General features: G+C 40.1%; 1 protein-coding gene across 50 annotated transcripts in view; it reads left to right on the top strand.

Moving 5' to 3' along the window:
* ARHGEF33 (Rho guanine nucleotide exchange factor 33) overlaps positions 1 to 22720 on the top strand; it is a 142924-nt gene that overhangs the window by 15918 nt on the left and 104286 nt on the right. For 29 of the 50 annotated variants that reach the window (XR_013526652.1, XR_013526649.1, XR_013526653.1 and 26 more), the window contains 3 exons: positions 13019 to 13128; positions 15064 to 15113; positions 21035 to 21178. Coding sequence is in view for 41 of the 50 variants with exons in the window: in XM_054245028.2 (XP_054101003.1) it covers positions 13104 to 13128; positions 15064 to 15113; positions 21035 to 21178 (219 nt within the window). In the remaining 9 variants the exon portion in view is untranslated. The remainder of the gene's footprint in view (positions 1 to 13018; positions 13129 to 15063; positions 15114 to 21034; positions 21179 to 22720) is intronic. The other 21 variants (XR_013526655.1, XR_013526659.1, XR_013526656.1 and 18 more) reach the window with 1 other exon arrangement.

Raw genomic sequence — 22720 nt, 5'->3', positions numbered from 1 at the left:
AAAAAAAAAAAAAAAAATCTGAAGAACAGGATTGTTATGTAACTATCTGGGACAAAGGAGAAGTATGTAATTCCATTTGGAGGCAGGGGGATGGAACACTTCTCTTCTATTTTTTATTAACTTATTCCTGTCCCAACTTGTTCCAAACAAAGAAATTGAAATAATACAATACTAGATTGAGGAATCAGAAAATAGCTTCTTAGCAAAACCTGCCCCAGTGTGTTCTGGTCCCCTTATGGAATGTCTCTAGCCCTTTTCTCCGTGTTCTAAACTTTTCAGATATGGTAAAAATGTGCTCACTGATGGAGTTCAGTGTGCTTTAGCTCTAGGGAGGGCACGTATGAAATAAGCTGAAATTTAAAAGAAATAATCAAACTAATGATGAAATTACACTTGTCATTGGTCAACAAAAATGTTGACTCTTTCTCATATCTAGGCTTCTGCCGCTGGACTCTGTGATAATAATGGGTTATAAGGTGAGACTTGGCCAAGTGCAGTGGCTCATGCCTGCAATAATCCCAGGACTTTGGGAGGCCAAGGTGGGAGGATTGCTTGAGCACAGGAGCTCGAGACCAGTCTGGGCAATATGGTGAAACCCTGTCTCTACTAAAAAAAAAAAAAAATTGGCTGGGTGTGGTGGTGCACTCCCGTAGTCTCAGCTACTTGAGCAGCTGAGGTGGGAAGAGCCTGGGAGGTCAAGGCTTGAGTGAGCCATGACTGCACCATGCCTTGGTGACAGAGTAAGACCCCCTGTCTTAAAAAAAAGATGATCCTTGGGTTAGGTGAGGAGAGATGACAGATGACAGTTGAGGAGAATGGCCAAGGCAGGCTTCATTAGGGTTGCCCTAAGACATGAGTTGCCCTTTGAGGGTTGAGCAGGACTTGGTTGGCAGAGAGCAGAGGTTTGTAGGACTGAGATCCCCAGATAGGCCTGTAAGTGGACTAGTTCTGTAGGGGGACGTGCTGTGGTTTTAGTACCCAGAGACCATTGCTGACCCCTGTCAAGTATGTATGGGCTGTGGGCTATTTTTCTAACTGATTTTCAAAGTTTGACTATGATTTCCAACATCTGAAGGCTTTGCTCACTGGGAGTTTCTGTTCACTGAGCAGTAGTGGGAAATTATAGTCATTCTGAAGAGTGGATTGTACTCTTTTTCTCCTTCCTAGCTGTTCTGAAAGTGCCAAAGGCAGCTCCAAATTGAATGTCATTTCATCTGAACTATGAGAAAAATTCTCCCGGGAGGGGCAGCAGTAACCTGGTTTCCCTCTCACCTAAATTAGGCTTTGGTGACTGATGATCCATTTCACAAGGTACTACTAACTCAGCCACCTGGTTCAGATCTTGGGAGTCCTGGAACTGCCTCTGCTTTAGCAGAAGGAGCATTTCCTGAGGACTAAAGTTTTTCCATGTTAATATACTCCTCTGCAAATCAGAGCCATCTCTAGGACTGGAGGGAGCTGTCTCTGGAGCCCAGGGTTCTTTCCCTCCAGCATTTCCCAGGAGAGCACTCTTGTCCTTCTTTGTCTTTCCTTCCTATTAATCGGGACTTACTTAGTGAATGTAGAGTGACAGTCACTTTTTTGTCTTTTTAAGTAGATATTTACTGGGGCTCTCAGCCTCTTGCACAGTGTCTCTGGGAGGCTTTTTTTTTTTTTTTTTTTTGAGGTGGGGTTTCACTTTGTCATCCAGGCTGGAGTGCAGTGGGACAGTCATTACTCACTGCAGCCTTGACCTTGTGGGCTCAAGCAATCCTCCCACCTCAACCTCTCAAGTAGTTGGGACTACAGGTACATGCCAACATGCCCAGTTAAATAAATAAATAAATAAAACTTTTTGTAAAGGTGGGGTCTCACTATGTTGCCCAGACTGGTCTTGAACTCCTGGGCTCAAGTGGTCCTCTTGCCTCAGCTTCTCCAAGTGCTGAGATTTATAGGTTTGAGCACCGTGCTTGGCTTCTGGGAGGCTTTTAACTTACACTCAGATGAATCCAGGGAGAGACTGTGTTTGAAAGATTGAGATTAAAGAGAGTCAAATCAGGATAAGATAAGAGACGAAGCACATTTTCCCTGACCAGATGCAGAGACCGGGGAGACATTCAGGCTCACAAAATCTGGTTCTGAGACATTTAAATATGCCAAGCATAAAAATGAGTCAGAAGAGCCCCTGGAAGTGACTTTCAGCCCTGATCTGAAACTTTTGATAAGTTTTCACATTTTCAATGAGGCATTTTTAAACTTAAAATAATCTCTGGCCAGTGATAGGTTTTGTGTGTGTGATAGCATGCTCATGTTCTATTTTTCCTGATTGATGTAGACACATATTAACTCTACCAGTTTACTTTCTCCTGACTGATCTTAGGTGAACAATGACAAACATTAACCTGCCAGTGGAGTGAGGATGGAAGGATCTTTGTTATTTCATTTCTGAGCCTTCTGTGCCCCTGAACTATGGATCTATTCTCTATGCTTTGCTCCTGTTCTCACTGGCTCTGGTAACTTTGGGGCTGCTGGCAGTGATGCACATCACTACAGTTCGTTTTGGGGTGGGACCATTCCTAGGAGAGCTTGCTCTCTCTTGGTTTTTCAAGCTGGGGAGTAGGAACAAGGGGATATGTTTCCACCAGTGGAACTTTGCTTGTTAAAATAAAACAGGGCTTTTTTCCTAATAAAGATTATCTTCAGGCCAAACTCTTTATATTTACCACGAAGTCTTTATTGTTGGTGTGAAGCAAGTTGTAGTTAAAGCACGTTTCTCTGGTAGTCTTTCGCGTGAGAATTCAGGTCACTTCCTCAAACATTTGTTGAGAGTATGTTGAGAATGGTGCCAGGAGCTGGAGACAGAAAGATGAGTAAAACTCCCTGTGTGCTCCTTAGTTGCTCACAGTCTGGGGATGGACAATTAACTAAGAAGGGGTGATGGCCTTGTGACCTAGTTTAGTGGCAGGAGCCACCCTGTTTCTAGCAGCACCCATATTTGAGAAAGGGTCACGTAAGAGGCTGACTTGAGCACTGACGACCATTTTCAAAATAAGGCCACTTATTGTTTGAGATGTCTGGTGACAGAGTCCTATTTTAATTCTTTTATTTATTTTAATTTTTTTGAGACTTGTTCTCACTCTGCCACCCAGGCTGGAGTGCAGTGGCTCTATCATGGCTCACTGCAGCCTTGACTTCCTGGGTTCAGGTGATTCTTCTACCTCAGTCATCTGAGTGGCTGGAATTACAGGAGTGCACCACCACGACTGGCTAATTTTTTTTTTTTTTTTTTGTATTTTTTTGTAGAGACAGGGTTTTGCCATGTTGCCCGGCCTGGTCTCAAACGTCTGGGCTGAAGCGAACTACCTGCCTTGGCCTCCGAAAGTTCTGGGATTATAGGCATGAGTCACTGCGCCAGACTCCTATTTTAATTTTAATTCATTAATTTATTGGCTTTGCCACTTTGAACTGCTATGTATTCAAGGATGATTTTATTTGGTTGTGGGCATAAAAAGCTACATTTTCATTGAGGTATCCTAGTTTTAAACACTTGTGTATCTACATATGGTGAGAATTGTCTTATCTCCTTACCACTTTGCTTCTAGGGTCACACTGTACTCTGTTTCATTGCATTACATTGAGTAATTCTCTTAATCGTTTCATAAGCCTTAAGCCATCTTTATTTTAGAACATACTTTGCTGATCGTAGTGTTATATTTTTATTTTCTGGCATTTATTTAGACTATGTTTATTTATTTATTTATTTATTTATGTGATATTATGCTGAATCATTTCTTATTGGAGAGTAGATATTTGACCTTCCCTTTAAATATTTTCTACAGATAGTTGTTCTGGATAAAAACATTTCTAGCGTTTTAAAAACAAATTTTAGTAATGCATATTTTCCTAGAAAATTATTCATCTCACCTAGCTTTTAGAAACTATTGGCCACAAATTGCATTTCAAATTTTTTTTTTTTTTTTTTTTTTTTTTTTTAATGAGATGGGGTTTCACCATGATGGCCAGGCTGATCTTGAACTCCTGACCTCAGGTGATCCACCCACCTCAGCCTCCCAAAGTGCTAGGATTACGGGCATGAGTCACAGCGCCCAACCCGCATTTAGAATTTTACAAATAATATTTCATGTTCTCCGAATTGGTGGTTGCATCCCTCTTTTTAGTCCGACTTAGTATTATTTCCCTTTCTCTCAATCTCTTTCTCTCATCAGACCTGCCAAAAGTTTCTTCCTTGTATCAGTCCATCCAACCTGTTTCAGATAGCCATCAGAGCCCACATGATACCTTTTTAAAAATGACAATGGTACCTTAAATTACAGTGCTTTGGAATACTGTGACATGAAGCAGTTTATTTAGAGAATCATAGAAAGACAACTGGTCTTACTTGAAGCAACTTCTGGTGTTACTTTTGGCAAATAATTTGTACGAGATGGCTTCCTCGGGTATAAAATGAATGGAACATATGTTTGGCCTACTGCACAGCATTGCTGTAGTGATCAAGTGAGATAACGTACATGAGAGTGCTTTGAAAACTACAAAACATGAACAAACAAAGTGTTACTGTCACAAAATAATGCTGCTTTTAGGCTGTATAGAAAAAAACAAGCAAATAGCCCTTTTCATAACACTGAAAGCATTTTTTCTACATCACAGAGATCATATAGACTCTCTTCTTGAAAACTGTTGCAGGATTTGTCCTGATGAATATTTTAGTTTCAGGGGAAAGTATTTTCTCATCACCCTTCCCCCAGCATAAAAAGTTCTCATTCTACTAAATTAAAAATGTGCACTAAAGACCCGTTCAATAAAGGACACTGAAATGGAAATTAACTCAAGTCTGCTTTCAATTAATTTCAATTCCCCAAAGTGTAAAACTTTCCTTTTCTGTCACAGCAGTAATTGGAAAGTAATAGACAATCCTCAGTTTTCGTGGTCTTATGTGTGTATGTGGGGAGGAGGGTACACATTCTAGGTCAGTCTCCGGGAGGATCAGGAGACTTTTCAGTATTCTTTAGGTTTCTGGTAACATATTATTCAAAAATTTTTTTAAATTAATTTAGAAAACTTTTTAAAATAATACGTTAACAGAAACCTAAAGAGTACTGAAAAGTCTGGCTATAACTTCTTATTGTTTCAACATTCTTATTTCTCTATATAAATACTTTTAGAACCCTTGTTTTTAAACAGTGGAAACTAATCTTCAAAGGAAATCCTTCCCTGCTAGGCACTGTGGCTCATTCCTATAATCCCAGCACTTTGAGAGGCTGAGGTGGGAGGATCACTTGAGCCCAGGAGGTTGAGGCTACAGTGAGCCATGATCATGCCACTGTACTTCAGCCTGGATGACAGAGTGAGACCCTGTCTCAAAAAAAAAAAAAAAAAAAAAATTAAAAAAAGGAAATCCTTCCCAAAAGCTGTAGTATGTGAATCAGACAAGAACAGAGGGACTCTGGTTGAAGAGGGTAAGAAGGAGGACCCAGAACCCCATCAGCTTGGTGGCTTCCTCTCTGCACTCAAGACAGACTCAAGGATGACTGAGGGCTTCGAAAAATATAAACTGAAAACCACTGCTTTATATCATGATCAGCCACGATATAGAGACCAACAGACTCTTTCCAAAAACTTAATATTTTCCCGAGGGTCTACCAAGGCCTGAATGGGTGTTTATAGGGGTTAGCACTGCAACCATAGAGATGGAAAGAACAGAGGAAAGTCGGGGGGAATAGGAGCCACATTAACTTGGTGAGAGGCATGTGGCAGCATCTCATGGTTATTTATTCAAAGGTAGGCAGTGATTCAAGGGCTAGCAACGGCAGAGTGAAGAATTACTAGGCTCAGAGTGAGGGATTCCCAGTATGAAATGAAGAGCAGACTACAAGTGAGATCTCAAAGGGACTCTCATAGTCATATCAAGGCTTTCTCCAGAATAAGTCATATTACCTTTCTATATAATCCTGTTACTATGCTCCCTTTTAAAATGTACTCTTTAATACATATTATTCATTATCACAGTCATTCTTGTCAACCTAGAAATTCTCTTCTGGAAACTTAGCTTAAGAAAAAAATGTCCTAAATATGGAGAAAAAGGACTCTATTTCTTTTTATATTCATTTATTATAGTAAAAACCAGAAAACTTCCCTAGTAATTGGGGGAGGGAAAGAAAATGATGACACCTTTTCTTAAGCAGCTATTTCTTAGTCACTAAATACAATGATTCTGAAACTATTTGGAGAAAGCCAGAAGTAATAAATAAAAGAACCAGTTCTGAAATTGTATGGACCTGCCTGAATTACAATTCTGGCTCCCTCTGCCATGATCCTAGCATATTATTACCTCATTTTCCCATGCCTCAGAAGTCTCATCTAGAAAATGGGGATAATGACATATCCTCAACAGAATCAATATGAGAATTTAATTAAATGAGACAATATGAATAAAATATGAAGCATAGTGTTTGGCACATAGCAGCTGTTCAACAAATGTTCTTTCTCCCTCCACCATTCCTTATATAGCACATGGGAAAATGCGTATGCTCTGTCAACAAATCGTTTTTTCTTTTTGAGATAGGATCTTGTCCTGTCGCTCAGGCTGGAGTGCAGTAGTGCAATCCTAGCTCACTGCAGCCTTGAACTACTGGGCTCAAATGATCCTTCCACCTAAGCCTCCCAAGTAGCTGAGACTACAGGCTCTGTCAACAAATTTGACAAACTTGAGGAAATACATAGTTCCTCGGAAAATATAAATGACTAAATTAAGCTGAAAAGTTGCCTAGATCAATTTCTTTTGAAAAAATTAAAAAGGCTTTGAAGATCTGACTACTTTTTTAAAAAGGTACCAAGATCAAACGGTTTCATAGCTACGCTCTAAACCACATTGCCATGTATGTACCTATGCAACAATATTGCATGTTCTTCACATGTACCCCAAAACCTAAAATGCAATTTAAAAAAAGAACAGATAATTCCAATATAATTGAAATTTTTATAGGTTATAGAAAAAGATGGAAAACTTCTAATTCATTATGGCTAATATAAGCTTAATGACAAAATAAAATAGAATTAAAAAAAAAATTTACCAGGTAGGCAAGATGGCTCACATCTGTAATCCCAGCACTATGAGAGGCCAAGGTGGGTGGATCACTTGAGGCCAGGAGCTTGAGACCATCCTGGCCAACATGGCAAAACCCCATCTCTACTAAAAATCAAAAAATTATCTAGATGTGGTGGTGCATGCCTGTAATCTGAGCTATTCACAAGGCTGAGGCACAAGAATCGCTTGAACCCAGGAGGTAGAGGTTGCAGTGAGCTGAAATTGTGCCACTGCACTGGGGGACAGAGACTCTGTCTCAGAAAAAGAAAAATAATATTTCAATAGAAAAAGTGACCACAAAGTCAAAAGGCAAAAAGATAAATGGGAAAAATATTGCGTATAACAAATAAACAGTTAATACATATTATTTTAAAACTCTCACTACTTGGTAAAGGAAAAAAAAAGGCAGATAATCCAAAAGAAAATTAGGCAAATCAGAGGGTTAATTTACAGACAAGCCAATCTAAATGTATAGTAAGAATACAACATAGAGATGCTCAGTAGCACTAGCAATCAGCAGAAGTAGCTATGAACTGTCACTTGTCACCCATCTGACTGACAAGAACTAAAAAGTGTTAAAAATCCACTACTGGCTGGAATGCAGGAGAAAGGTACTCAGGCAACATTCCTGGGGGAAATGAGAATAGTTATAGCCTTTTTGGAAAGCAGCCTAGCCACATCTATGGAAACTCCACATAGATAAAAGCACCAATATGTAAGGCTCTATGTATCAAGATGTTTGTTGTGAGATTGTTTCCAGTGGCAAAATAATGGAAATAAAGGGAATGTTCATCAGTGGAGAAGTATGAACACAGTTCATTTGCTCCATGGAACATTATTACAAGTAACTTCTTAGGGCCAAGTGTGGTGGCTCACACCTGTAATCCCAGCATTTCGGAAGGCCAAACCAAGCAGATCACCTGAAGTCAGGAGTTCGAGACCAGCCTGGCCAACATGGTGAAACCCTGATCCTACGAAAAATACAAAAATTAGCTAGGCATGGTGGCATGTACCTGTAATCCCAGCTACTCTGGAGGCTAAGGCAAGAGAATCGCTTGAAACTGGGAGACGGAGGTTCCAGTAAGCCAAGATCCTACTACTGCACTCTATCCTGGGAAGACAGTGAGACTCCATTTCAAAAAAAAAAAAAAGGAAGTAATTTCTTAGATCTATACCAATTAACTTGGAGAGATTGCCACAATGTATTAAGTGAGAGTAAGATGCAGAGAAGTATAGTATATAAACCTACAATGACAATCCTACTCCATATATGTGTATTCTGTATATGACTGCATGCAATTACATGAGGATGGAAAAAAGAATGAAAGAATACCCGAGATTATTAACATCAGTTGGGATTACCCTCTGCTCAAACAGCCACAATAAAAACAGCTTAAATAACAATGGTCCAATTTTTTTAATTTTTAAAAAGTTTTTCTTCACTTATTTTATCTGTACAACATGTTTATTTTAATCCCATGTTTATTTTACTTTAATCCCATGTTTATTTTATTTTAATCCCATGTTTATTTTATTTTAATCCCATGTTTATTTTACTTGTTCCTTTACAGAGATGGGATCTTGCTATGTTGCCCAGGCTGATCTTGAACTCCTGGCCTCAAGCGATCCTCCATCCTCGGCCATCCAAAATGCTGGGATTACAGGCATGAGTCACTGCACTCAGCCATGATCCAATTTTTAAAAGAAAGTAAAATGTTTATGCTATAATATAGATGGGAAAGTTAGGCATAAAATTTTAGGTAGGCTTCATTAATAATTATGTAAAAGATTCCAGAGAAAAAATATTAACAGTCAATACAAACAAGTGATCAGGATAGTTGTTTAAATAGAAGCATTACAGTTGTTTTGTCCCCTATATACTTTCCAAATTTTCTCTAATGTAATGTTTTTGTTTTTAGATGGAGTTTCACTCTGTTCCCCAGGCTGGAGTGAAGTGGCGTGATCTCGGCTCACTGCAATCTCTGCCTCCTGGGTTCAAGTGATTCTCCTGAGTAGCTGAGATTACAAGTGTGCGCTACCATGCCTGACTAATTTTTATATTTTTAGTAGAGCAGGGTTTCAACATGTTGGCCAGGCTGTGGAATTCCTGCTTCAAGCTATCTGCTTGCCTCAGCCTCCCAAAGTGCTGGGATTATAAGCATGAGCCACCATGCCTGACCTCCAATGTAGTTTTGTTGCTTTTGAAATTTACTAAATAAAATTTCTAACTTACTATCCATCACACATTTATTATGTCTCATGGTGGCTCATGCCTATAATCTCAACCCTTTGGGAGGACAAAGTGGAAGAATTGCTTGAGGCTAGGAGGTCAAGAACAGTCTGGGCAACATGGGGAGACGCTGTCTCTACAAAAAGTAAAACATTAGTCATGGATGGTGGCATATGCCTGTAATCCAAGCTACTTGGGAGGCTGAAGCAGGTGGGTCCCTTAAGCCCAAGAGTTCCAGGTTACACTGAGCTACGATCATGTCACTGCACTCTAGCCTGGGCAGATCAAGACTCCATTTCTACAAAAAATAAAATAAAATAAAGTATTATGTCTTGAAATAAGTGGTCATGTGTACATACGTGAGTATGAGGATATTCTAGCTTAGAAAATACATAAGTTTTCATTTTACCTATGATATATGGATTTTTTGTTTTCAATTAGTTACAGATTAATGACTAAATCGCCAGGAAAAATCACCCACAAAAATCCCATAAAGACATGGCTTTGCATATTTAAAGATATTTTTTCCCCAAAATAGTAACAGAAATCACTTTTAAAGACCATTTTTAAAGCTGTGTGGCTTTGGGTGGGCCACTTCTCTTCCCCTCCTCAGGTCTCATTTGCTTCTTTTATAAATGAATAAGTTGGAGAGAATAATTTTCTCAGGGCTCTGGCTATAACATTCTGTGATTTAATTATATTCATCCTAGAATGGATTAGATATCAAGCAAATTAACAATTGCTAAGGAGGAGAAAGTCTTCATTTTAGTAATGTTTATATTGGCTGTGAAAAAAGATTCAAGATAGTTATGAAAGATGCCCTACCTTGGCATAACTTTCGTGCTTACATTAAAAATGTGCAAGAGTTTAAACAGCATATGGCCTTGACTTTGGGCCTTTGTTTATATTCCTTATTTATAACTATGTAGCTGTTCTCCAATAGCTTTTTACCAGTGTGTATCTTCCCACCCTGCCAACTTATTATTTTTTGGTTTGGACACATTCCATATTTTATAGTGAAGTGTTTTTTTTGTTGTTATTTTTTGTTTGTTTTTGAGATGGAATTTTGTTCTTGTTGCCCAGGCTGGAGTGCAATGGCATCATCTCGGCTCACTGCAACCTCTGCCTCCTGGGTTCAAGCGATTCTCCTGTTTCAGCCTCCTGAGTAGCTGGGATTACAGGCATGTGGTACCACACCTGGCTAATTTTGTATTTTTAGTAGATATGGGGTTTCTTCATGTTGATCAGGCTGGTCTTGAACTTGCGACCTCAGGTAATCTGCCCACCTCAGCCTCCCAAAGTGCTGGGATTACAGGCATAAGCCACTGTTCCCTGCCCTTTTTTTTTTTGAGACAGAGTCTCGCTATGTCACCCAGGCTGGAGTGCAGTGGTATGATCTTGGCTCACTGCAACTTCTACCTCCCAGGTTCAAGCAATTCTCCTGCCTCAGCCTCCCCAGTAGCTGGGATTACAGACACCTGCCACCATGTCCAGCTATTTTTTGTGTTTTTAGTAGATACTGGGTTTCACCATGTTGGCAAGGCTGGTTTCCAACTCCTGACCTCAAGTGATCCATATACCTCAGCCTCCCAAAGTGCTGGAATTACAGGCATGAGCCACCACACTCGGCCCATAATAAAGTCTTAAATCAACTATCTTCAGGTATAATTTATGTAAGATAAAATGTACCCAATTATAGAATATACGTTCAGTGAGTTTTGACAAATTAGTGCACCCATAAACCACTAACACAATTAAGCAGTAGAACATTTCTATTATCCTAAAAAGTTTCCTGTGCAGCCAGGCATAGTGGCTTATGACTACAATCTCAGCACTTTGGGAGGCCGAGGAAGGGGATTCGCTTGAGCCCTGGAGTTCAAGACCAGCCTCGGTAACATAGTGAGTCCCCTGACTCTACAAAAATAAAAAAATCTGCCAGACATAGTGGCATCCACCTGTAGTCCTAGCTATTCAGGAGGCTGAGATGGGAGGATCACTTGAGCCCAGGAGTTCAAGGCTACAGTGAGCCATCATAAGCGTCTGCACTGTAGCCTGGGCATCAGAGTGAGACCTTGTCTAAGAGAGAGAGAGAGAGAGAGAGAGGGAGGGAGGGAGGGAGGGAGAGAGAGAGAGAGAGAGAGAAGAAAGAAAAGAAAGAAAGAAGAAAGAAAGAGAAAGAAAGAAAGAAAGAAAGAAAGAAAGAAAGAAAGAAAGAAAGAAAGAAAGATCCCTATGCCTCTTCCCAGTTATCCCTCCACCTTCTGCTCTAGGCAACTGTTGATCTGCATTTTGTCAGTATTGATTAGATTTGTCTATTCTAGAGTGATGAACAAAGTTTAAAGTTGTGTTTTCTTAATCTTCGATAGTGTTCAGATGTTTGTGTTGTTTCAATCAGGTTTCTTAGTTATAAGCAAAAGAAAACAAACTGGCTGATTTAAGCAGCAAATGAATTTGTTGAAAGGAGATGGATAGCTCATGTCCTTGCTGGGAGGCTGGAGAACCAAGTTTGGGGTTCTATGGTCAGCAGCAATGCCTAAATCACACAGTACAACTGTGCTAGTGGGGAAAGCACTGAAAACAGCACCTTTAATTTCCTAATATGTTTGTAACAGATACTGGTCACCACCACTACCCTCACTGCCACTGCTGTCCTAGAAAGTAGAAAGAATATCAAGTATCTGCCTTAGGAATTATTTTTGCAACGGCCAGTGTTAATTGGGGTAGGTGCATCTGAGTGGTATGTCCTAGGTCATGTATCTATCATGCCTTAGCTGCAAGGGAGGCTAGAAGAACCTGGCGCTTTCAGCCTCTAAAATGGGAGGCATCTGATCAAGCCTCATAAGGCAGGAGAATTCTTCAAACTTAGGAAAGGGTCAAAATGCTGGATGGCTAAAAAGAGGGCCAGTATCCACAACTCTGAATGTGTGTTGGATTGCATTCTGACCTTGCAGCTTCATGTCTAAGGGCACATTTGATTAGCATTTCATGGATGCAAAGGAGTCTACCAGGTGCCAAAAGTGGGGACAAGGCTATCAAGAAACGTACTGTTTAATGGAATAGAAACAGATACATTAGCCTTCATATCTGCTCAAGTTTTTTCTCCTTAAGATAATTTCCTTGGGTCTGGGTGTGGTGGCTCGCACCTGTAATCCCAGCACTTTGGAAGGCTAAAATCAGATTATCACTTGAGCCTAGGCAACATAGGGAGACCCCATCTCTACAAAATGTATATATTTACATATATATATATATACACACAACTGTGGGGGCATGTGCCTGTGGTTCCAGCTATTTGGGAGGCTAAGGTGGAAGGCTTGACCCAGGAGGTCAAGGCTGCAGTGATTGCATCACTGCACCCTATCCTGGGTGACAGAGCAAGACCCTGTTTGAAAAAAAAAGCAAAGAAAATTTCCTTAAACTATGACTTGCTAATAAAACCATTAGGTTTTAATTGATTTGATCCAAAAAAGAATGTAGCATATTGAAAAACTACCCTAAGTTTGAATAATGGATTTTATATGTATTCACAAAATGATATTTATCTTGATGCTAAATGTTTACTCAACTTAATATTTTTTCCTCTTCTGAAATTGCATGTGCCTCAGGCTGTGTTCATTTCAATTTTTTAAAGTTAATACATGAAGTAAGTTCAGTTTCTTTGACAGTTCAACCTGTTATCTCTTCCTCTTGATTTGAATTGACAGGTGCAGGGAAGAGGAGGTGGCCTAAGCCAGGACGATGAGGATGCAATGTTGAAGAATAAGTGGGAGAAGAGAAGTAACCGGCACTATGGAAAAAACCAAAACAAAGCAAGGTCAGATTTTTCCTGTGTCTTGCTTTAGGGCTTAGTATTCAAGTAGGTTTTTGTGTTGTCTTACCACTATCTCGAGACATGACAATATGTCAACCATTTTCGTTTCCCTGTCATGATATAATGACTATGAAGACTATAGACTGGGTGCTGAAAAAAGAAGAAATGCTATTAGAATTTGTTCTGGATTGTTATCTTGTTTTTCTTAGCAATAACTTTAGGACTCTCTCAGAACAACAAGCTGGGTGAGGCCAAGACACAGATTCAACTACTGGACATCTATCACCTTCTAAACTAGCCTAGAAGCATAAGTGCTTTCTCTTTGAATCATTACCGTATAGAAACAACTGTATAAAAGTAGATTCTCTTATCATCTGCAATTTACAGAAGAGGAAACAGTCATAGAGAAGTCAGGTGATAACTACAAAAGTTAGTTCTGGGATCTGGATCCTTCCTCCAAAGCCCTAATTCTTGCTATTTTACCAGGCTGTTGGGACATAGTATGAAATTGAATAATCTTTACTCAGGCTTATGCAGGAAGTTTCGGTAACCTCAAATCAAATGGATTTTGTAGGGCCAGCCTTATGTGTGTATAAATTCTGGGCTAAGGTTACATATTATTTATGAACTTAAATACCAAGGCTGGAGGGGTTTCCTGTACCAGCATGCCTTAGGAGAACAATATACATATCCACACAACCAAATGTTTGCAACCAGGCGTTTCCTCTATAAACTGCTTGATGCATACAATGCATGCATTGTGACACACTGGAGAAGTAGCTAAATGGATAAGCAATGAGCTGAATGTTTTACATGGATTGCCTCATGTTTATGGCCAATCAATGTGGTTCTGAGAAAGACATTCTAGGCTAACCTCTTTTCCTCCCCTCCCGCTCCCCTCCCCTCCCCTCCCGCTTCCCTCCCCTCCCCTCCCCTCCCCTCCCGCTCCCCTCCCCTCCCCTCCCGCTCCCCTCCCCTCCCCTCCCCTCCCCTCCCCTCCCCTCCCCTCCCCTCCCCTCCCCTCCCTTTTGAGACGGAGTTTCACTCTTGTTGCCCAGGGTGGAATGCAATGGCATGATCTCGGCTCACTGCAACTTCCACCTCCTGAATTCAACCTTTTGAATTCTCCTTATTCAGCCTTTGGAGTAGCTGGGATTATGGGCGCCCACCACCACGCCTGACTAATTTTTGTGTTTTTAGTAGAGATGGGGTTTCACCATGTTGGCCAGGCTGGTCTCCAACTCCTGATCTCAGGTGATTCACCTGCCTCAGCTTCCCAAAGGGATTACAGGTGTGAGCCACTGTGCCAGGCCTGTGAATGGTCTTCTACAACCTACTACCTCCTCTGTGTGTGCCCTGTGTTTCTTGAAGTCTGGTACTATACAATACTGTTTTCTTCTGTCTGCATCCTTCCCAGAACCTTTCCATTGACAGTTCTGTCAGACATCTTGCCCAGGAGACAGCAAGATTCCCTTAGCTGAACTTGGCCGTGACAGTAGGGCACAGTTCAGAAGTCTGGCAAAGATCATAGGTGGGAGAAGTAGAGGACATTTTATGCAGGCTCACTAAGATCAATACGTGCCTGGTGAAGAGCCGCCTTCTTGACTATAGAACCATCCCCACAGGTCAATTTCAGTCAGCCCCAAGAACATAAGAAAGACACTTACTGAAAATTCCTTTCTGAGTGTTTAATAATCACACATCATTCAGTTTGCTTGAGAAACTTCCCTACTGTAGTAGAACGTGGTTTTCTTTTGCCAGAGTCTATCAGGTAGATAACGGTTTAGTGATTAGGATGTGTGAATATGGATACCACATACATCAGCTCATTTTTTTGTTCCTCTTGAATCATTGGTTTCTTGTATTTCCTGTATATATCTGAAGGGGATAGGGACAGAATGAGTAGTGTTGATTGAACAAAGCTCTTTCTCCCTGCAGGAGAGAATGAACATATGCCGGTGAATAATCCTTCCACGCAGATATACCAGGTAAAGACAAATCGATTGGAATGCTCCCATGTCTAATAGTGATGACTGACTATTCTTTATGCGTAGACGTTTTTAGCACTCACAAGTGCTTCCATATATATTGTTGCACTTGTTCTCTTAACAGAGCTGGGAGACAGGCAGTGCAGTGGGTCCCACTACTCACAGCGTACTTTGGATAGAACTGATTTTTTTTTTTGAGACAGGGTCTTTCTGTGTTGCCCAGCCTGGTCTTTAACTCCTGGGCTCAAGCTCAGCTTCCCGAGTAGCTGAGACTATAGGGGAGCACCACTGTGCTTGGCCGAGAACTCATTATTGAAAGACAAGTTGTTTGCTGGGTGCAGTGGCTCATGCCTGTAATCCCAGCACTTTGAGAGGCCAAGGTGGGCGGATCATGAGGTCAGGAGTTTGAGACCAGCCTGACCAACATGGTGAAACCCCATCTCTACTAAAAATACAAAAATTAGCTGGGCATGGTGGTGCACACCTGTAATCCAGCTATTCAGGAGGCAGAGACAGGATAACCGCTTGAACCCAGGAAGCGGAGGTTGCAGTGAGCCGAGATCGCACCACGGCACTTCAGCCTGGGCAACAAAGCAAGACTCCATCTCAAAAAAAAGAAAAAAAGAAAGACAAGTTATCTCATTTATAAAACGCAGCACTATCACTCCCACCTCCACCCTGCTTCTCTTGCCGGCTGCCCCCATCGCCATGGCTGTTACACTGCCAGGTGACATGTCTATCAGAGAGGAGAGGGAAAGATCTGTTTTTCTTACTTTCTATGTCAGCAGGGAGAATTGAGAATGAAAAGGGGGTTAACATTGCAAATGTTCAAATATATGTATAGGAAAAATTTTCATGCTCTTTTTAAACAATGGGAACAATTTACTTTACAAGGAAGATAAAAGTTCTGCAAAACATCTTTGCAATAAGAGTCATATGAGATTGCTTTGATCCTCTACGTAGTATTTACTTGGCTTCTGTCTCCCAACCATAAATTTAAAGTACATTTCTGTTCTTAAAAATCATGGAACTTTATTCTGACATAATTTGTAATATAAATGCAGCTTGGGCAAGGGAAACCCATGCTCCTCTCCAGACTTCAGGCAGTGCTGTCTGGAATATCTGAAAAGGAAGGAAACATTGACAGAGCTTGGTGGGGGGATTGGGAGAAAGGATGCTTTCAAAGTTGGCTCTAAGGTTTTAAGCTCTGGTAACCATGAAAAAAGAGTGCTCTCTCAAGCAGAAATATAGGGGTCCAGAAGAGTAGATAGTTTAGGGGAAATGTTATTTAGATTTGTTGAGTTTAAATGACAGTAAAGTGAAAATGACAACTAGTTCCCAGAATTATCATGTAAGAGATCTTTGCTATAGATCAAACTAGGGCAAGCCAACATAGGATTATGAAAACATTACTTAACCGTATTGCCCCTATCTCAGACCAGCTATAGGATGAATGGAGGAAACAGCCTCATTTCAATAGAATGCACATTTATTGAGCAGTTGCTATGTGCAAAGTCTACTGTTTGACCTTGTGGCAGATTAAACAGATGAAACAGACATTCTCATTGATTTTTATGTGTCCACAACCTGAAGAACACATAGAATAATAGCTCTTGGCTGGGCATAGTGGCTCATACCTGTAATCCCAGCACTTTGGGAGGCTGAGGTGGGCGGATCACAAGGTCAGGAGTTTGAGACCAGCCTGGCCAACATGGTTAAACTCCATCTCTGCTAAAGATACACAAAATTAGCCAGGCGTGGTGGTGCACGCCTGTAATCCCAGCTACTCAGTCAGCTGAGGCAGGAGAATCACTTGAAGACAGGAGACAGAGGTTGCAGTGAGCCGAGATTGCGCCTTTGCACTCCAGCCTGGGTGACAGTGTAAGACTCCATCTCAAAAAAAAAAGAATAGCTCTTACAAGGTAAGATGTTGAAAGGATTGTAACAGAGGCATTGATAAAATTCTGTGGGGAAGGGATGAATTAGTATTGACTGGAGGATTTGAGCTAGGTACTTAAGGACAAGTTGATCATTTGACAAGTAGGTATAGGTAAGGTTGTTTGGGGCAGGGGACTAGCTTGAACAAAGGCCTAGAAGCAAAAACGGGTTTTCACTCAGCAATGATTTGATGCCTCACTGGTCCAAGTCCTCCAGATGCTTTCCTTGCCCACCTCCCCTCTGTTCTTATCTGACCTGTGTATGACATTTGAATGAGTGTGAGTACCTCTTTAAAGTCAGGTATGATTTAAAGTCTATTACAGATTTTATGTAGGTCACTCCCTGAATGTTGGCTAAATATAGCTGCAGTGGGGGTGGCCTCATTATCTTATTGTGTTACAAATCCTAGTACAACTGTTCACAGTGGATCACACAAAGCGATGGAAGTGAAGTTGGTCTCTATGACCTCTGTGATGCTATCATAACCCCATCCTTGTTTTAAAAGAACACTTCCTAAGCCCCAGTCTGTTTACTCCAAGCAACATTTAACCAAAAGAAGAAGAAGAAAGAGGAGAAGTAAAGAAAGAAGAAGAGAAAGAGGAAGGAGGGAACTGGGGAGGAGTTAACCATAACAGAATAAAACCTATAGTAGAAGGGAAGGCACCTGAAGCAAAATATGAAATTTTGGTCATTCTCTACCTCACTTTATTTTCTGGATAGATCCCATCCCTATCTGACATTATCGTATATATTACCTGATTTTTTTTTTTCTGTCTCCTCATATAGAATGTAAGCTCTAATGGCAGGAATTTAGTCCATTTTGCTCTCTGTTGAATTCTCAGTGTAAAGTACAATGCCTGGCATATAATACATATTCAATAAATACGAACTGAATGAATGAATGGATGACTATATTACAAGATGTCTATATTGCTTTGAGCCAAGAGGTCTGATGCACTCATTTAGTCTTATGCCAAACAGTGCTGGGAAGATTTTGTCTGGGTCTTTTGGAAAAAAAGAAGAGACCCTCACTTCACACTCTAATCAAAACAAACTCCAAAGTGGATTAAAGGTTTAAATATTAAAAATTCAAACCATAAAATTTTAAAATAAGTGAATATTTCATTTGTCTCCAAATGTGAAATGTCTTTCTAAGTTAAAAAGCAGTGGAAGAAATCACAAAGAAAGAGATTTAAGAGTTCATCCACATTATAATTTCAACTATTTCCATCATAAAAATATTCTAAACAAATTTAGAGGCAAATAACAAAATTAGGATGACACAACAGTATTTCTTAACTTTATTGTACTTTAGGTTCCGAGGTACCTGTGCAGATAATGCAGGATTGTTGCATAGGTATATACATGGCAATATGGTTTGCTGCCTCCATCCCTCTGTTACCTAAATCTGGCATTTCTCCCCATGTTAGCCCTCCCCAACCTCCCCACCCTCTGCTGTCCCTCCCCTAACCTCCCCAACAGACTCCAGTGTTTGATGCTCCCCTCCGTGTCCATATGTTCTCATTGTTCAACACCTACCTATGAGTGAGAACAGACACATTAATATTTCAAAAGTTTAATCATAAATTAGTAGTTCATGAAGGCCAATAAAAATGGAAACTTCCAAAACCCCAGTAGAAAATGAGCAAGGAACACAGACAATTTACCAAAGTAAAGTTATAGATAGCTAAGAAAAAGTTAAAGCTCAAAGAAGCAATGATTAAAATAAGGAGTATTATATTTTGACTAATAGCAAATAATAATAATATTTAGTTCTGGTAAGTGTGTGTAATTGTTAGAAACTTTTAGAAAAGTCTATTCCCTATTTCCTTTTCATCTTATCCTGTGTTCACTGCACATACCCCTCTCGGAGCTGTTGAATCAGATCTCTTTTCCAGACTCAGATGGTATCACTTTACCCTTTATTACTTGATTTTGCATATGGATTATACAAATTATGATCCCATTAACATGAGAAGGGGATCCCATAATTAAGGCAACAGACGTAGTAACTGCACAATTTAGTGCTAGCCCAACATTCACACTAATGATTTGAACTCCAACGGTGTTTTTTTTTTTTTTTTTTGAGACGGAGTTTCGCTCTTGTTACCCAGACTGGAGTGCAATGGCGCAGTCTCGGTTCACCACAACCTCTGCCTCCTGGGTTCAGGCAATTCTCCTGCCTCAGCCTCCTGAGTAGCTGGGATTACAGGCACGCACCACCATGCCCAGCTAATTTTTTTTGTAATTTTAGTAGAGACGGAGTTTCACCATGTTGACCAAAATGGTCTCGATCTCTTGACCTCGTGATTCACCCGCCTCGGCCTCCCAAAGTGCTGGGATTACAGGTGTGAGCCACCGCGCCCGGCTCCAACTGTGTTTTAAGCTCACTTGTAGCCTTAGGAATGTAAACACTGTGACTTCTTCTATTTCTATTGTTTCATGTATTTTACTATTCAAGGTATGTTTTTCCAAATTCACTAATTTAGGACATTACATATCATATGTAACATTTCCAAGAATATACAGACATGTTACCATAACTTTTCAAATCCTCTGGTCAAATATAACTTGGATAGTTATTAATTAGTTGAACAGATTACCTCCCTGTGATATAGTAGCTTTCCCTTTGGGTCAAATACTACTAACATCTTTGACCCACAGGAAGTTCATATTTAGGAATTTATTCTAAGGTAGTAATTAGAAATATATACAAAACTTTAAAACAAAAACATAATTTGCAGCATTAGTTATAACATTGAAAAATTACAAGCAACATACATTTCCAACAAAAGCAAATAGGTAGGTAAAGTCTGGCAAATTCATAGGATGGAATATTACATAGCCATCAAAAGCAGACATTCAGAAAAATTTGGAAGGCTATTATAAATTTTTATTGGAATATTAGGAGGAAAAAAAAAGAGAGGTAGAATCACAATGTATCTGCAGTGTGATTTCAACCATATAAATATCTGCATTTATATGCATAGAACAAAATGAAGGAACTGTGAGGGTTAATGGTAATATTGACATGATGAAATTCAGAATGATTCTATTTGGCGATTCTCTTTTTTCTTCTTTATTTTTCTCTGTAATGAAAATAATTTTTAAAAGAAGTGATGTGCCAAAGGAGCTCTAATTGAAACACTATGGGAACCAGTCCTACAGGAATAGGTTTCATCATCAAAACTGCCATTGAAAGTTTTCTAGGATTTGTAAATCCTGATTGAGCCTCAGTCTCTTTTTGCCATTGAGGAACGTTCTTCTGATACCAGAGAAGTTAACTCTTCTAGGCCTGTAATATAATAAGAGAAATTTCCAGCACACCAGGCTTCATGTCAGTCTCAATAAGGCCCTGGAATAATGACTTTAAGGGAATGTAGAGGAGTAGATTTGGGAAGTTTACTCTCGACATTCAAATTACTTGCTGCTCACTTTGTATTTTAAGTCATTGCACTTCTGGGGATCAATAAAGAGCCCTACAGTTGGAAGATGGAAGTTGGCAGAAAACTCATGTTGCTTCTGCAGTAACCCTGGTTTAGGGGGAAACCAAAGCAATTACCTTGGCCTCCTTGCCATCATGTATGTGCCACTGCGGAACACCTGGCTTTTGCTCTTATAGAATTGTAGGAATTGGGAGGTTTCCCAAACATCGACATTTATGACTTTGCAAGTTTCCCAAGGCACAGGTCCAGTTCCCCTAATTTACCTCTTGGTAGCCTCCTGTCCTGGGTAATGTGGCAAAAAGGAAGATATGTCTGTAAAACACAAGTTGAAATTTATGAAAATTAAGTTTGAGGCCTGAGAGATCTTTCATGAAAAAAAAAATTGGAAGACACTGACTAAAATTCATCTTAAGAAGAGTTAAGAAGCCAAGAAAAGAAAGAAAATTGAGACTCAGAAATTAAGAGCAGGAAATAGGAAGAATTCGGACTCCTCTCCCCTATTTATTTGAGCCTAAGATGCCCTCTGTGGTACCGTAGGCTTCGAAGTACAAGTCTTCCCTGAACCTACCTCCAGTGGGAGCCCGCCTCCAGCGGCAGGATGGAGGGATCATAACCTCTCTAGAGAAGCTTCATGAAAAAATCAACGAGATGAGGAACGTGTTCAACTCGCTGGAGAACAAGGTAGACACCCGTTTCTAATCCTTGGGGTGGGCTGTGGGCTGTCAAAAAAGAAAGCTGAAGAGAGAGCAGAGAAAAGATGTTAAGACAGTGTCTTCACAGTATTTCTTGTTCACAAGGAGTCAGGTTGGTAGTTGAAAACCACTCTGTAGGGGCTGAAGAGATTAGGATCGCTCAGCATCTTAAAATGACATGTTGTATCAGGTGTGTGTCCTCCTGACGGCTTCCCTCCCTGGCTGGTCAGTGCTGTGAAGCTGTTTTCAAAGCAGTAGCAAGACTTCAGTAGCAGGTACCCATGGAGCTCAGAGTAATATGTTGGTAGGAAATGGGCACATGTCTCAAAAATAGCTTTCAAAGACCCAGAGTACCTATGTTACCTGGCTGTTAGGGGAAAATTTTGATAATTTTTTGAGAACTGGAGTTCTGCCAGCAAGGAAAGGTCCTTTTCCTAGGATTTTGCTGCTGCCTTTTGGTCTCTGCAAAAAACTCTGCCTAAGAGAGCAAGATAATGAAACCTATTTCTGTTGGATAGTGGTTCCTTTTTTTTTTCCCAATCAGGAAATCTAAGTGAATGTCACTAAGATGAATGTCAGCTTTCCTTCTTCCAACTTTAAAACTTGCATACATTTTTGATTTGACGTTACATAGCTATCAATTTTCTTTTTATTTTGCTCACAGAAGATACTTTTACATAATGAAAAAGTATTAGATCAGAAAGTGGTTGATCTGGTAATTTAATCCACCATGATGACTAAAATGTTAGAAATACACATTCAAAGAAACTTTGTGAAGGTATCTGGACTTTAGTTTTCATTCCTTTAAAAGAAAAATATTTGAGGCCAGGCATGGTGGCTCATGCCTGTAATCCCAGCACTTTGGGAGGCCAAGGCAGGTGGATCATTTGAGGTCAGAGGTTCGAAACCCGGCTGGCCAACATGGTGAAACCCAATCTCTATTAAAAATATGAAACTTAGCTGGGCATGCTGGTGCATGCCTGTAATCCCAGCTACTTGGGAGGCTGAGGCAGGAGAATCACTTGAACCTGGGAGGCAGAGGTTGCAGTGAGCCGAGATCACTCCACTGCACTCCAGCCTGGATGACAGAGCAAGACTGTGTCTTAAAACAAAACAAAATAACACAACAACAACAAAAGTTGATTATAGAATAAGCCTTCTAAATGATTCTGTTTTAAAGAGACATGTGGAGCTAAGAGTTCCGCTACCTAGCAGAGTGTAAGATCATAAATGTCAAGGAAGTAATGTTATTATCTTATTGTTATTATTAACTTACTGTCTGTTGAAAATGTTTTTTTCATTTGTTCAATAAATAAAACTGAACTTTAGAAGTGCTTCATTTTCTCCACATTTCTGTTTGTGCTTAACTTTTTGATTTGCCACCTAAAGTGGGAGAAGAATGAACATTTCTTGAACATCTACGTACCAAGTATGTGCTGTGGTAGGCAGCTTACCTACAGTTACGCATTTAATTTTCAAGACAGCCCTGTGAAATAGATATTATCATACCTATTTTATGGATGAGGAAACT

Source organism: Callithrix jacchus, chromosome 14 (genome assembly GCF_049354715.1).
Source record: "Callithrix jacchus isolate 240 chromosome 14, calJac240_pri, whole genome shotgun sequence".
Lineage (NCBI taxonomy): Eukaryota > Metazoa > Chordata > Mammalia > Primates > Cebidae > Callithrix > Callithrix jacchus.
This window is presented reverse-complemented; position numbering and strand designations above follow the sequence as displayed.